This window comes from Euwallacea fornicatus, chromosome 15 (genome assembly GCF_040115645.1).
Source record: "Euwallacea fornicatus isolate EFF26 chromosome 15, ASM4011564v1, whole genome shotgun sequence".
Classification (NCBI taxonomy): domain Eukaryota; kingdom Metazoa; phylum Arthropoda; class Insecta; order Coleoptera; family Curculionidae; genus Euwallacea; species Euwallacea fornicatus.
Window position 1 is genome coordinate 2130440 of NC_089555.1, and position 12835 is coordinate 2143274.

General features: G+C 37.7%; 3 protein-coding genes across 5 annotated transcripts; 2 read left to right on the forward strand and 1 right to left on the reverse strand.

Annotated features, from left to right (window-relative positions):
- Positions 1 to 148: 148 nt before the first annotated feature.
- mms4 (Methyl methanesulfonate sensitivity 4) lies at positions 149 to 3236 on the forward strand. The gene is made up of 7 exons (XM_066290226.1): positions 149 to 1042; positions 1102 to 1307; positions 1362 to 1520; positions 1602 to 1809; positions 1871 to 2063; positions 2507 to 2702; positions 2753 to 3236. Exons 1-7 carry the CDS (start codon positions 517 to 519, stop codon positions 2918 to 2920), a joined length of 1656 nt encoding a protein of 551 aa, XP_066146323.1. The 5' UTR covers positions 149 to 516; the 3' UTR covers positions 2921 to 3236.
- Pi3K59F (phosphatidylinositol 3-kinase 59F) lies at positions 2934 to 8207 on the reverse strand. 3 transcript variants are annotated; one of them, XR_010732791.1, is made up of 16 exons: positions 7952 to 8207; positions 7612 to 7800; positions 7403 to 7559; positions 7198 to 7356; positions 6924 to 7145; positions 5620 to 5792; positions 5444 to 5568; positions 5234 to 5389; positions 5001 to 5185; positions 4700 to 4948; positions 4376 to 4645; positions 4028 to 4325; positions 3778 to 3973; positions 3586 to 3729; positions 3249 to 3532; positions 2934 to 3140 (listed from the first exon to the last, which is right to left on the reverse strand). XR_010732791.1 is itself a non-coding variant. In XM_066290221.1 (15 exons), the coding sequence occupies exons 1-15, from the start codon at positions 8032 to 8034 to the stop codon at positions 3301 to 3303; spliced, it is 2838 nt and encodes a 945-aa protein (XP_066146318.1). In that variant the 5' UTR covers positions 8035 to 8207; the 3' UTR covers positions 2934 to 3300. The 3 variants fall into 3 exon arrangements, 2 of the variants coding, with proteins under 2 accessions (XP_066146318.1, XP_066146319.1); XM_066290221.1 differs by having other exon boundaries at positions 2934 to 3532; XM_066290222.1 differs by lacking the exons at positions 6924 to 7145; positions 7198 to 7356; positions 7403 to 7559; positions 7612 to 7800; positions 7952 to 8207 and adding an exon at positions 6057 to 6878 and having other exon boundaries at positions 2934 to 3532.
- Positions 8208 to 9722: 1515 nt separating this feature from the next.
- Positions 9723 to 12829, forward strand: LOC136343551 (leucine-rich repeat-containing protein 24-like). Its single transcript, XM_066290332.1, has one exon. The coding sequence runs from the start codon at positions 10047 to 10049 to the stop codon at positions 11796 to 11798; it is 1752 nt and encodes a 583-aa protein (XP_066146429.1). The 5' UTR covers positions 9723 to 10046; the 3' UTR covers positions 11799 to 12829.
- The last annotated feature ends 6 nt before the right edge of the window (positions 12830 to 12835 follow it).

A 12835-nucleotide genomic window follows, 5' to 3' on the forward strand; every position in this document is an offset into this window, starting at 1 on the left:
ATAAAATGAGACAGAAAATAGCGACGTGAATTAAACGCTAGTCTAGATATAATACAGTAGCGTTTCAGGGTCAACATTTAAAGACCATAAATGTTGAAGGAAAATGTTCAAGTAGTTACCATTTTGATTTTGTTGGTTTGACTGCCAATTACTTTGTATTTACATTTCGTGCACAGAACTTTTTACGGTTCTTGATACGTCTTGCTACGAAGATATCCCTTCAAAAAAAAATTAAGAGGCCTTTTATTTTTTTTGTGCGCCGACTCTGGAGAATTTTCCCGACTCAGCATTGTTGCCACATTTAGCCAATGTTCACTAATTTATATATTCTGCGTTCCCTAAAAATTACGAGATATCTTCTATCTCTGTCTAGTAGATTAAAAAATAAAGGAACCAATGACATTACAGTTCATAAATACAAATTTAACAATATCTAGACCTAAAAATAAGAAATAGTTTGGTTATATTTTATTTGAAAAGTATAAAAGACGATAATAAAATATTCTAAAAAACTCCATGGACGAAGACCTTGCTGAAGACTCAACTTCAGAGAACACTATCCTTATAAATTATGATGGCATCGACTACTTACATCAAAAAGCCTCCTCAAGCAATGCCCATTTACCTAAAAAAGCTTCTCCTCAAAGACCACACAAAAATGTATACACTTTAGATGATTTCTCTGATATTGAAGACGATTATGTGTGTTTGAAAACTAGAATATGTAACAAATTATCTCAGAAAACTGCATCATGGACTAACAAATTCTCTGCTCAAGATTTTTGTGAGAATTCTAATGACTTTGACTGTATAATGAATGCCGTATCTCAGTTCAAATCATGTGAAAATCTCAAACAAGAAAATAGTAAACAAGTTTTTGAAAGGGATAATATCAAGAGGCTCCAAAATGAGACTGATAATCCTGATTCTGAAGAACTGAACATGGCTGGTTTTCATGGATTGGAATTACAGAAAACTAACAGAGGAGAGAGTTTTGTTGTAGGAAAAACTACAGGAAGTGTGGATTTTGGGGACACTCTCGGTGAATTACATTCTTTTAAACTATTCAGTGTAATGTTTAATTAGGTTTTTGTTTTTAAGAACCAAAAGCTAAATTAAAAAAAAAGAGTGAGCACAACTCAGAAATTGGAAATAACAGAGGCAATAAGAAAATAGATAAAGAGTTGGTTAGGGCAGCCAAAGCACAAGAGAAGGAACTGAAAAAAATTGAAAAAGAGAATTTAAAAGAGCTAAAAAGGGTTTTAAAAGTAATTGACAATTCTATCAAACCTGATCAGTGCATGCAGGTAATTATTCCTCTTTATTAATGTTGGAAAATGTACTATATTCAAATTTTGTAGTACTTTACTGTTAATCTTGATGACAACCTGCAAAAAAAACCATATGGGGAGACTATAATCATGTTGTTACAAAGCAAAGCCTATAACTATCAAATCTCCAAACAATGCATTCCAAATTTAATTACTTTTACACGGACAGTACTTACTGTGGAAAACATGGTAATAAGAATTGATTGATTTTGTTAACCTACATAGGCACTGGCTTATTTCTCTGGCTGTAGCATTCTTATTTTTCCACAGATTTTGAAAACAAACTATAAACAAGAAAAACACTGTGTTACAGTTATAGAACTCCCTGAATTGTTAAAACTTATTAGTCAAGATAGCCTAATTGGTTACATTCACTCGCTCCAGAGTATGCCTGAAATAGAACATCTGTCTGTAGCCATTTTAGGGCTGCAAAAATACTACAATACCTTAAGAAATGAGAAAAATAGAAACCGTAAAGGTGAGTTCAATTGCCTGAAAGATAAAGAATAAAGGTACACACTTATATAGTGATGTTGCAGGAACTAGCAATCACAAAACTGTTAAAACGCAATTTGAAAATTTGCCTAAAATCAGCAAACAGAATATAGATGATCATCTAGTTCAATTACAACTATTTTGCAAAAAGCTCTATGTACGTCCTGTAGAAAAATATGAGGAGTTGGCAATCTTTGTTGGGGAATGTGCAAAATCTGTGGCCCAAATTCCATTCAAGTAAGATTAGAAATTAGGCCAACATGGTTTTATGACTGACCATATAATTTCAATTTTATTTTAATAATAGTTTTTTTTATAAATTTCATTAGTTAAACTGAAAAGAAGACATGCAAATTCAATTTGAATAAGTATCAGGAGCTCAGGAAAATTTAATACTGGTTAAATTTTTTGTTTGTGTTTCGGGTGTATTATTAAAAATTATAGAATAGAAAATCTATTGAAGAATACACAAATAGTCGACTGTTCAAGTTATTCAAATGGTCTAATAATGTTAAGCTATCGAGAAGTTCTCAATGGTTAAACTACAGAATTATTATAATAGTTTCCAACAGTGTTAATTTATTGACTATTTGAATGATTTCATTTCAGTGCATTCGATTTTTGGAACATAATTTACTACTTAAATGTTTAAATAATTTGAATGTGATGTAAATTTCAAGGGCGGGGAAAGAGCAGTTTCTGCAATCCGAAAACCAGCTCTTTACTGTAAACAACAGGGACTGTGTACGAATTGACAAGGACGGTAATGGGTTAAATCGATTGTGGAACCAGTTCTTGAGGATGTTCCCTTTGGCTAGTTTGGAAACTGCAGAAGCTATTACATTGGTTTATCCAACTTTAAATTCGTTGATGGAGGTAAGCAACAAAGAGTTGTGGGAAGTTTTTGAACAATTTAAATATTTCAGGCGTATGAAAATTGTAAAGAACCAGAAGAGGGGGAGAAGCTGCTGCAAAATATATCAGTTAGAAGGGCAGCAGGACCGTTGAGCGGCCAAAAAAAGTTGGGGCCAGCGTTGAGTAAAAAGATTTATAAAGTGTTCAATTCGCATGAAAATGTTTCGCTTAAGAAGTAAATCAACAGAGAGGTTCAGAAAATAAAAATCAATTCTATTAAAATATTTAAAAACTTTTAGAAACGACCGAATAATTACATGTATAAAGTTTCATAAAAATCAAAACACATCTTTCAATAAGAAAAACCTAGAACTCGTGAACGCGCGAAACGCTCTCGCAGTTGTGTGATGTCACAAAGAATATAACACTCAGTAAGTGTAACCTCTGCTGCATCATTTTCTACATTAAGTAAAAAAGACTAAACTTGCCTATTTAAAATATTGTGACTACAAATTATAAATATTTTTTTAAATAAAAGTAACCCTTTCACCATTAGTCTTTCTTTACTTGCGGATTACGTTATGTGATCAATCGAGAATCTTAAATCAATATAAAAATTTTAATTCCTGACATATTGAGTGAATTTGTGGAACTGCTCGACTATAACAGCCACAACTGCGGTTACCGAAGAATCGATTAAGATCTGCATATCATTCACTGCTTCTTCGTCACCTAGATTTAACATTAGTTTATCCTGGACTTTTTTCACTGCTTTATCCGGCTCTAGCGCTATATCCATCACACTTGCATCCACCATTAGCGAAAATAGATTCAAGATCAGGTTGGCGTGCCTGAGTATATTAATTCATATAACGATGACAATAAATTTTAATTTATAACTTACCGCCTCAAGTGCAAAAACGCCGTATTGCATAACTTTTTAAATCTCTGATAATGCTCAGAGTTAACCCCGCCCATGGCCTCTACCATTTCTTTACTGAGTTTCATTGGAGGAGGTAAAGGCTTTGGGTCTCGGCCCAAGATGTATCTGAGAGAATAAGATCAAATATGCCAAGAATTTTAAGGTAAGACTCACCCAAAATCTATATGAAACAAACGGCCATCTTTGGTAAGCAGTAGATTATCCAAATGCCTGTCTCCCACTCCAAGTAGGTACGTAATGACGCAATAACCTGCACAGGAACGTACGTAAGCGTCCATTATTTCCGGCTGAATGCCATAAGGGGCTGAGGGTTGCGGATGGTGTTTTTTGAAGTAGTTTTGAATGGTTCCTAATAAAAAATAGTAGTTATTATTATCATTACTTATTAAACAATATTTTATACCCTCAGTAGCAAGAACTTCAGCAACAGGTAAAGACTCAATATACTGCACAAATCCACTCTTAATTCCAGTGGCCAACACTTTATAAGGGGTAAGCTTGAGATCGAGATTCTCTTTATTTAATAAATTATCCATAAGAGTAATCATTTGCAAAATTAACTGATCCTGTCTCAGATCATCACCCAACTTAAATATGGCCACATACTCTTTACCTTCCGTGGTCGTAAAGTGCAGCTTTGCGGGCATTTGCGTAGACTTAAACACCATAGTTTTGTCTGCTATTATGCCGGTGATGTAAATCTGTAAAAACACCAATACTTCCCCAAGAAATAAAATTAGTCGCAATATACCTCTGGATCCAAGGGGAAGGGAATCGGATCGAACCTATTAAAATTAAACTTAAACATGTTTGGATCTGCCAAATATTCTTTTAACTTTTGGTTTTTTTTGGACCGCGAAACGTTCTCTTTGGTGACATCTCCGATCAGTTGCACCAACTTGTCAATAAACTTTTGCTGATGGGCTAAAATAGCGCGCTTCTTTTGCATTGAATCGGGGCCCCTGGCCAAAGTTTGCGAAAAAGTTTTCATTACTGTCAGGTACATATTACGAGTTTGCTCCTAGTTAATTAAAAAAACGTTTCGATACATTATATTAAAGTTCCTGCAACTAACATATTTCTCATCTTTAGGTCCTTTGTCCTTTGAATCGAGGTTCAGTGCAGGATCTTGATCTCCGCACTCCAGCAACAAATACCAATAGAAATAATTGGCCAAAGTGAAGTTTTTGCACGCTCTATATATTAGGAAAGAAGCCAAATCGTTTATGTCTTCCTCTTGGTACATGTTGCTTTGCAAAGTATCTGTGTTGCCAGACTCCATACAGACATTTTGAGCCTGATTTTGGGACATGCTCGCTGCAAGCTACAATATACGATTTTATTTAAAATAGTCATATTATATGGAACAATCCAACTTGATCTTGTACTGTAGTTTCGACAGCAGATTCAATCGAATTAGTGGTTTGATTGCTCTGTACCGATGATTCGGCAGTAACCGTCCAATTACTGTCTTTTGAATCCTTCTTGTCAAGGTAGTTATTAGTGTTTGTATCTTCACTTAAAAGCGATTGGTCATAAGTTGAAGTTATCCTCACATATCCTAAATAAAAACAACAATAACACTCTCAAAACAAGGAAGAAATTTTACCCTCTTCAATGGTTTTGAAATTTTCATATTTTAGCGCCTGCACTAGTTGCAAAAGATACAATAAAATCTCATCGTCTGGTGCCTGCTGCAAGCGACTTATTGCGTACCTACGCACTGCGAGATTTGTGAAATTTGGACTAAGAAGTTCTAGGGCATCTGAAGAAAACAGGGTTGAAAATTATTTCCCGTTCAAGTATTACGCAATCTTACCTTCAACGTCCATGGGCACCCAAAGATTAATAAGGTGCAGCGCCTGTCGCACTTCATTCTGATGACGCCAATTTACGCACTTGAGAAATTTGGCCAATGCTTTCTTCTGAGTACTCAAATAAAACCTATAAATGTCTTCAGTTACGCGAAGAATTTAGTAACCTTAAACCAAGAACCTAAACTTCCAAATATCATCTTGTTCTTCGCTGGAAAGTTGCTGAGTGGGCGGATATGACACAATTTTGTTTAAATTGTCTCTTATAGCTGCGTTCGGCTTGGCATCTTTGTCGTTAAGTCCACTCCTCAAAGATCTGGCCAGCATGTGATGTTTGCGTTCTACCAAATTTTCCTGAGGATGATAATAGCATCGTAAGAAATGGCGGTATTATGCGACACAGAAAATTGCACGGGCACATTGCTATTTTGAACGATAAAATGCTTACTAACTTTGACCCTAGTTGAGTTAAAAGAAAACCTTGTAATCCTTTTAAATTGGATTATATATGTATATTTGCATTTGTACACGTTCAGTTCAAATCATTCACAATAAGTTATGAGATTTAATTAACTTAAGTTTCTTCAATACATATTGCGTGTTAATTAGAAAACTTACTCGCATATACTCATCGATCTTCTCTCTCTGCAAACAATTAACCAAATCCAATTCGCTCACCAATTTCGTCAAAATGGCGACCTGTTGCCGAAGACTCTCATTTTCCTTTTTTGCCATACTCAATTCGAAATTAGTGGGGATCAAATTGGCACAATCGCGACATTGCCAGTCGGCCTCGCTTACATCGAACAACATACAGGCCCGGTTGAGACATTTCTTGTGAAGATATCGGTTGCAATTCAAACATTTTACTGCACTAGATTTGACTATTTGTTCACAAAGTTGACAAACCACAATGTGGTGTTTGGTGGGTTTCACTTCTTTGGTTTTTTGAGAGGTTAATTTTGTGGCAAGAACGTCCCAAATACCTTGAGATTTTGACATTGCTCAGAAGGTTTCCAAGTCATCACTGTGTTTGAGGAACGACGAAAATAAACAGCGATTTGAATGAGACTTACATCATTATAGAACATATAAATAAATATGGTTGGATTCGGAAAATGTGACTGAAGCTATTCACATAATATACACAAGTCAAAAATACAGATATAATTTACATTGGTATTAAGAGGCTTATCAATCAGATAAACCAACAAAACTGTACACTTATCTATAAAGTTAGTCATATTAAAATTTGTACTTGGGATCACCACGTCTCTCAATTAACATTAAAACAATTTAATGCAAACATTCATATTACCGCGCACTACTGCCGAATATTTTGATTTTCATACACATATGGTAACTGACCTACTTTCAAACTTTCATTTAAGTATAAAGAGAATTGTTAAAAACCTGAGAGAATAGCGAAATCATTGTTAGTTCAACTGTAACTTACCTAAAAGAGAGACTGTAACAAAAATTTACCTTTCCAATTTCTGCATCAGGTACAAATACCAAATCTGGATTGGTCTTCGTAGTAGGCACATATGAATCATCATTTTGCTCAAAATACACTACATGATTTAACACATTATCCAAAAACACTTTCTGGAACTCCACAGTTAAGTACATGTAACTGGAGGATCTCTTCTCTTTTTCTCTGATAACTTCCAGTTCTCGAAATGTGAGTCTGTTTAACCAGTCCACCTTAAAATAAACATTTAATGAATTTTAATTTCCCTGCAGTTGGAAAATGCACCTTTGGTATATGCCCATTTCTATGTTTTTTCTCTAGCTTGGCAAGCTTCCACATTTGATCTGTGAAGTTGTCCTTACCATTGTGTCCTTTGCCTGGTGTGGTTGTAGGAGTTCTGCCATCAGCTACCACATGGGGCCAAACTCTCAAATCAATCATTCCCTATAAATTTATCTATAATATTTGAAAATGTAAGCAATGCACATACTTCACGAAACACGCCATGTTTACTAAATAAAGAAAGAGTGGTACCACCAACAGGAGTAAGACTGTCTGGACCAGCACAATCATACACAGTAATTGCTAACTGTGCCGTCCTAGGAAGATCACAAAACTCAAGGGGCAAATGCAGCCATTCATTCCAGCTAAAACACTCATGCAATGCATTCAAATTTACATGTGAAATTAAAACATTACTTCCAACGAGTTGTGAATGGTTTATATTCAGTGCTCACAGGCAAACTAAGGGGCTCATTGTTGTCCCAGACCTGACACTCAACCATTAAGTCAGAGCAACCATCTTGGCACACACCAGAAAACTTCAAATGCGGGTCTTTCAGGAGTTCCTCGTAGGTGGGTTTGTTTCTTTTTCCTTCTAAAGTGCCACTGGAGTAGGAAATAAATAGTAGTAAAATGGAAAATAATAATAATAACAATCTTATTAAAAAGGTAAGAACAGTGTTTTTGGTCAGGGAACCGCCGAGTTATTTTGAGGTTTTACTATATTTTTAGTCCATAATAAGTTCAATTTCCTTACATTTTTATTTGAATTCTTTCTGGCACCTCTGAACTGTATAAATAATAAAATTTATCACTTAGTTCTTCCATTGATTCTTCCATATTTTCTCAGTGGTGATTAAAAAATTCTAATATTTTGTTATCACTATTAACTTATTGTTTCCAAATCCAATATAGGTCCTTTCATTACTACATTGTTAATTTATACCAAACAATTAAATATTATTGTAGAATAATATAAATATTTGTTTATGATCTGACTTATGAATTGACAACCTGCTAATAAAGGTAGAGACCATGACAAATGTTAAAGCTACATTATGTATAAGACAAAGCAGGATAGATATATTTCTTCGACATTTGATAGAAAGAAACAGAATATTTTCTGTCACACTCCATTTTCAGCACGTTTTCATCTTTCAAGAGAAATCTGCCCGAATAATTCGTTATTTATAATTTTCCGTGGCAGATGGCGCCTCAGTGCGGGTTTTTTTCAAATTTAACTATGTATAGCACTCACACAAGTTGTCACGGGATTTCTAGTAAAGTACTGAAGGGGTTCAACACCGTTTTATATACACCCTGTATATCTTCCTTTCCTCTTTAAAGTCTCATATTGTTTGTCATGTTAGGGGGAGGGAGGTAACTTATAAAAAATAATTCTAACTGAAACATCTGTATGCAGAGCAATGGATGTATTCTTGCCTTCCAAAAAAATTATCCTCTATATACAGTTGGTAGTACTTTGATTTGTTTTCTTGTAGGAATTATATGTGCATATCAAATTCCTGGTAAATTTATTAACAAGGTACTTTTGGAACGCTGCCTTTTGAAAAGAGTATTGGTTAACTTCTTTATTACAATGGAAATGATCTCTTAGGAAAGATTATTAGGAGACCGATATATTGAGTCTTAGAGCGGAAAAAACTCCACATAACCTTGTCAACAGAATAATATCCAATCCATGGAAACAGTCAAACAGGGTCAGCAGAGCGTGGGTTAGTTTCCTGACTTCCATGTAAATCAACCTGGAGATAAAGACGCAAATAGCTTGATTTATGAACTCTTATCCATGAAAAACCCCTGTTGATTTTATGTAATTTAGCAACTGCAAATTTCCATTTTGAAAACTCGCGTGTAAATAAACTTTTTCTGTTTTCTCTGCATTAACTAGTATCCTTGAGATTCCGACAATAGTTGTGTTGGGCAATTAATTCTGCGGAATGCATATTAAGCATTATTATTTGCACAACAGGAAAGAGTTAATAAATTGCCATTGCTGGGTCGGAATTTGCATACATTGGTATCACCAATTGAAGGAATAAATATGTTTGTGTATTAACTAACAAAAACGACCGAAAATGTTACCTCATATTTAAAAAAAAATTATGGAAGTGTCCCAAGCTAATTTGGCTTGTTAGTGTAAATGACTGATGGGGATAGGGCCTAATTGTTGTGTTTGGTTTCCAATTAAAATTCTATTCCCATGGGCGTTAATTAATTGAATCCCATTTAAAAATGTTTGCCATGACAAAATAAACCTTTCCAGAGACTGGAAAAATCGTCACTTTGGCGAATCTATGCCCATGATAACCACCAGCAGCCAATTTGACCAATTAGTATAAGTATTGCAGGTAAACATTAAATAAACCATCTTGAAGTTCATCATCCAGTTTTGATTAAACTTCGTAATCAGCTGAAAGCCGATTTTCTATCGGTAGAATTAAGCAGAAAATGATTAATTTCCCTGTCGAAAATCAATTGTTATAAATCCATGAGACCTTTCAGAGTGGCTTCGACGGGAGGTGAGAAGCAGCAGGTTCTTGCTGCATAGGGTTGGGCGGCCGCATCTCATCCAGACCGACGACAACGTCGACGCCGACGCAACAAATACGGCGCCTCCGAAGCTGCGGACCAACCTCATAGTGCGGTGAACTCGTACGTTGGACGTTTCTCAGTGCCGGATTTCGTCCGGAAAAGTACGCGCTTTTCCGGAGTTTCCGAGTCCGCTCGTTTTCGGTGTTTCCCTGAAACGACACCTTAAAAAAATGAGGGGAAACCGCGTGTGGCGCTTAAAACGGAATTCTGCGATTCCAAAATGATTACTCTAGGAAATGGCTGTCGTGTTTGTGTTGATGCTGACTTTGGCGTTGGCTCTGGCAGCTCCGGATTGGACCGACTGTCCGTCGCCGTGTCATTGTAAGTGGATTTCGGGCAAACGGAGTGCGTTCTGCAAGAAACAAGGCCTTGCTGGGGTGCCGGCCTACCTGGACGAAGGCATTCAAGTCCTGGATTTATCCGACAACTCCATAACGCAGTTGCCTAAGACCGCCTTTCAATCCGCCGGCTTAATCAACTTGCAACGAATTTACTTGATGCATAGCGGAATTAGAGAGGTGCATCCGGAGGCTTTCAAAGATCTCACCATTCTTGTCGAAATCGACTTGTCTGACAACAACATTGTCATCCTGCACCCGGATACGTTTTATGGGAACGAGCGGCTGCGGTGGTTATATTTGAATAGGAATCCCCTGCGACGGCTGAGCCGGGCTCAATTTCCCGTCTTGCCGCACCTGAGGAATCTGGAGCTGGAGCAATGCCAGCTGCAATTTATTCATAAAGACGCGTTCGTGCACCTTACGGCCCTGGAATCGCTCAATCTGAAAAACAATCTTTTGCGAAACTTGTCCGAGGCGACTTTTATGAGTTTCGCCCATTTGAAAACTCTAATGCTCGACGGTAACCCGTGGAGGTGTGACTGTGAGCTGCGCGGTTTTCGAAACTGGTTCCTCACGAGTAAACTTTACTCAGTGTCCCTCTTGTGTTTCGAGCCGGAAATTTTGGCCGATCGGCGTTGGGAGGACGTGGAGGCGTGGGAATTCGCGTGTGTCCCTCAAGCATTCGCATTCCCGCAACAGCAAGTGCAAGCGGAAGCCGGGGGTAATGTCAGTTTCGGTTGTCACGTGATTGGTGATCCAGAGCCCAAAGTCTCGTGGATGTTCGAGGGACATCCCATCAATCACACCTGGCTCGTCATCGAAGCAGAGGAGGGAATCCTAGACAAGTGGGTGAACATTACTGTGTACAATGTCAGTGAAGTAGACGTGGGTTTCTACACTTGCATAGCCAAAAATGCGTTGGACTCCGCGGAAGTTAACGTGAGTTTAGTGCTTCCTGAGGTGGTGACCGCGACTACTCTCAGTAAATCTGACTCGGTGGTGGTTTGGTGGGGCTTGATAGTGATGGCGGTGGTGTTGACTCTATCGACTGTGATAACAGTGTCGGCAGTATGCTGCGCCCGCAAGAGGAACTCTATGCGCACTCGTAACATGCAGGCCAGTGTAAGTTTCACGGACCAAGAGAAGAAACTGCTGGATGTGAGCATCGCCACGACTACCGACAGAGGGACTGGTAGTTGTGAAGCCATCGGCCCGGACATGGATATGATGGATCCTCCTGTACATATCACGATAGAGCGAGAGCCTCTTCCCATGGTCGTATTCCCCCCTCCCCCGGAATTCTCCACTAGTACCCTTCCGGCGGGGGCGTATGGCAACATCTTCATTTCGGTGTCCCTGAGTCGCGATCCTAATTTTGTGGACGTATCCCGGTGTCCAGATTTGCTAGATCTGCCGCATCGACAGAAACCAGTTTACCATGGTATGGCGACCCTTCCGAGACGTCCCATACCAGCTGCCATACCCAACTACGACAACATGGGTCCACGAGTCACGGCGGGGGGTAGTTCCACTCTCTCTCTCCCGGACGAAGCAGGAGTAGCACCAACTTTGAAAGAAGTTCCACCGCAGTCTACGAAGGTACCCCTTTGCGTCCCCTCACAGCCCTCGGAGTTTGTCTCCCTCTAACCCTTTCGATTGGTCGATCTTCAATTAGTGCCTTTGCTCACATCAGTACTATTCAGTTTTGTCTAAATCGTCGAATGTAGGTGTATGTGGGGTTGATTTAAGGGAGGAAGAGTTGGTGATGTTGCACGATGATCGAATAGAGGTTTGGTGCTTCGCCGATGGGCCAAAATCCATGTTACTTACCGATGATTTATATAGCTGATAGGTAGGTACCATTTTCCTACATATAAGATAAATTGAGCTTTGAAATGGATTGCCAGACATATCGCTCTCCTAGCACCTACCCCATCCAAAACTGTATCAATATCTATTCAAAATTAATCTCCATGAAAATGGACATTTCTGGGGTTTGAGGCCTAGGTTTGGAATATCACCAACTCGCCTCTGATATAATTGTGAGGGCCAATATTTTCCATTCTACCTCTAGTTCTGCTTGATAAATAGAACTTGTAATCCAAACCAAATTCTCGATGATAATTTTGATAGAGTAACTAACGCCCCCCAAAAATGCAAAATATTGACCCAGTTCAATACAATACTTAGGTATAATGCATTTCCTCCCATGTGATTTTTTGAAAATACATTCTACATTATAAGGACATTAATTAAACTTTCAGTCGATTTAAGGAAATACTAAATTCCCAACAAAGAACTCCTGAAACTCAGCAACCTCAAGGGCCTTTACGCTCTAGTTTAGGGTTTGAGGTTTCGTAATAGACCTCCAGTGTATTTGAGGTGAACGAAAGGTTTGCATTCAATAGACGTGGTTTGTTTGTAACTTTAACACTTCACTATCGGAAACTTTGTTTTGGGGTTTCATTGAATTGGCTGAAACGTTATCGTTAACCGTACTTTAAGCAACCGCTCTGTAAATGTCCCCAAACTTCTCCAAATTTATGTATCATCAAAACCCTATTATTAAAATGAGAGTAAGACTTTTGGATTGCACTATTGAGAGTACTTTTTCGTTTTAATATTATATGTATTGTTAAATAATATACTAGAAATAATAAATTAATCTTTTTAAAATACTGCAG

What these genes read in the sequence shown, in the direction of transcription:
- LOC136343551 (XM_066290332.1), top strand. Translation starts at nt 10,047, where the DNA reads ATGGCTGTCGTGTTTGTGTTGATGCTGACTTTGGCGTTGGCTCTGGCA.
- mms4 (XM_066290226.1), top strand. Translation starts at nt 517, where the DNA reads ATGGACGAAGACCTTGCTGAAGACTCAACTTCAGAGAACACTATCCTT. An exon ending in GAAAAATAGAAACCGTAAAG is followed by an intron (nt 1,810 to 1,870) that starts GTGAGTTCAATT and finishes GTGATGTTGCAG; the next exon opens with GAACTAGCAATCACAAAACT. An exon ending in GTGGCCCAAATTCCATTCAA is followed by an intron (nt 2,064 to 2,506) that starts GTAAGATTAGAA and finishes GTAAATTTCAAG; the next exon opens with GGCGGGGAAAGAGCAGTTTC.
- Pi3K59F (XM_066290221.1), bottom strand. Translation starts at nt 8,034, where the DNA reads ATGGAAGAATCAATGGAAGAACTAAGTGATAAATTTTATTATTTATAC. An exon ending in GATGATATTTGGAAGTTTAG is followed by an intron (nt 5,569 to 5,619) that starts GTTCTTGGTTTA and finishes AGACATTTATAG; the next exon opens with GTTTTATTTGAGTACTCAGA. An exon ending in GACCTAAAGATGAGAAATAT is followed by an intron (nt 4,646 to 4,699) that starts GTTAGTTGCAGG and finishes TTAATTAACTAG; the next exon opens with GAGCAAACTCGTAATATGTA.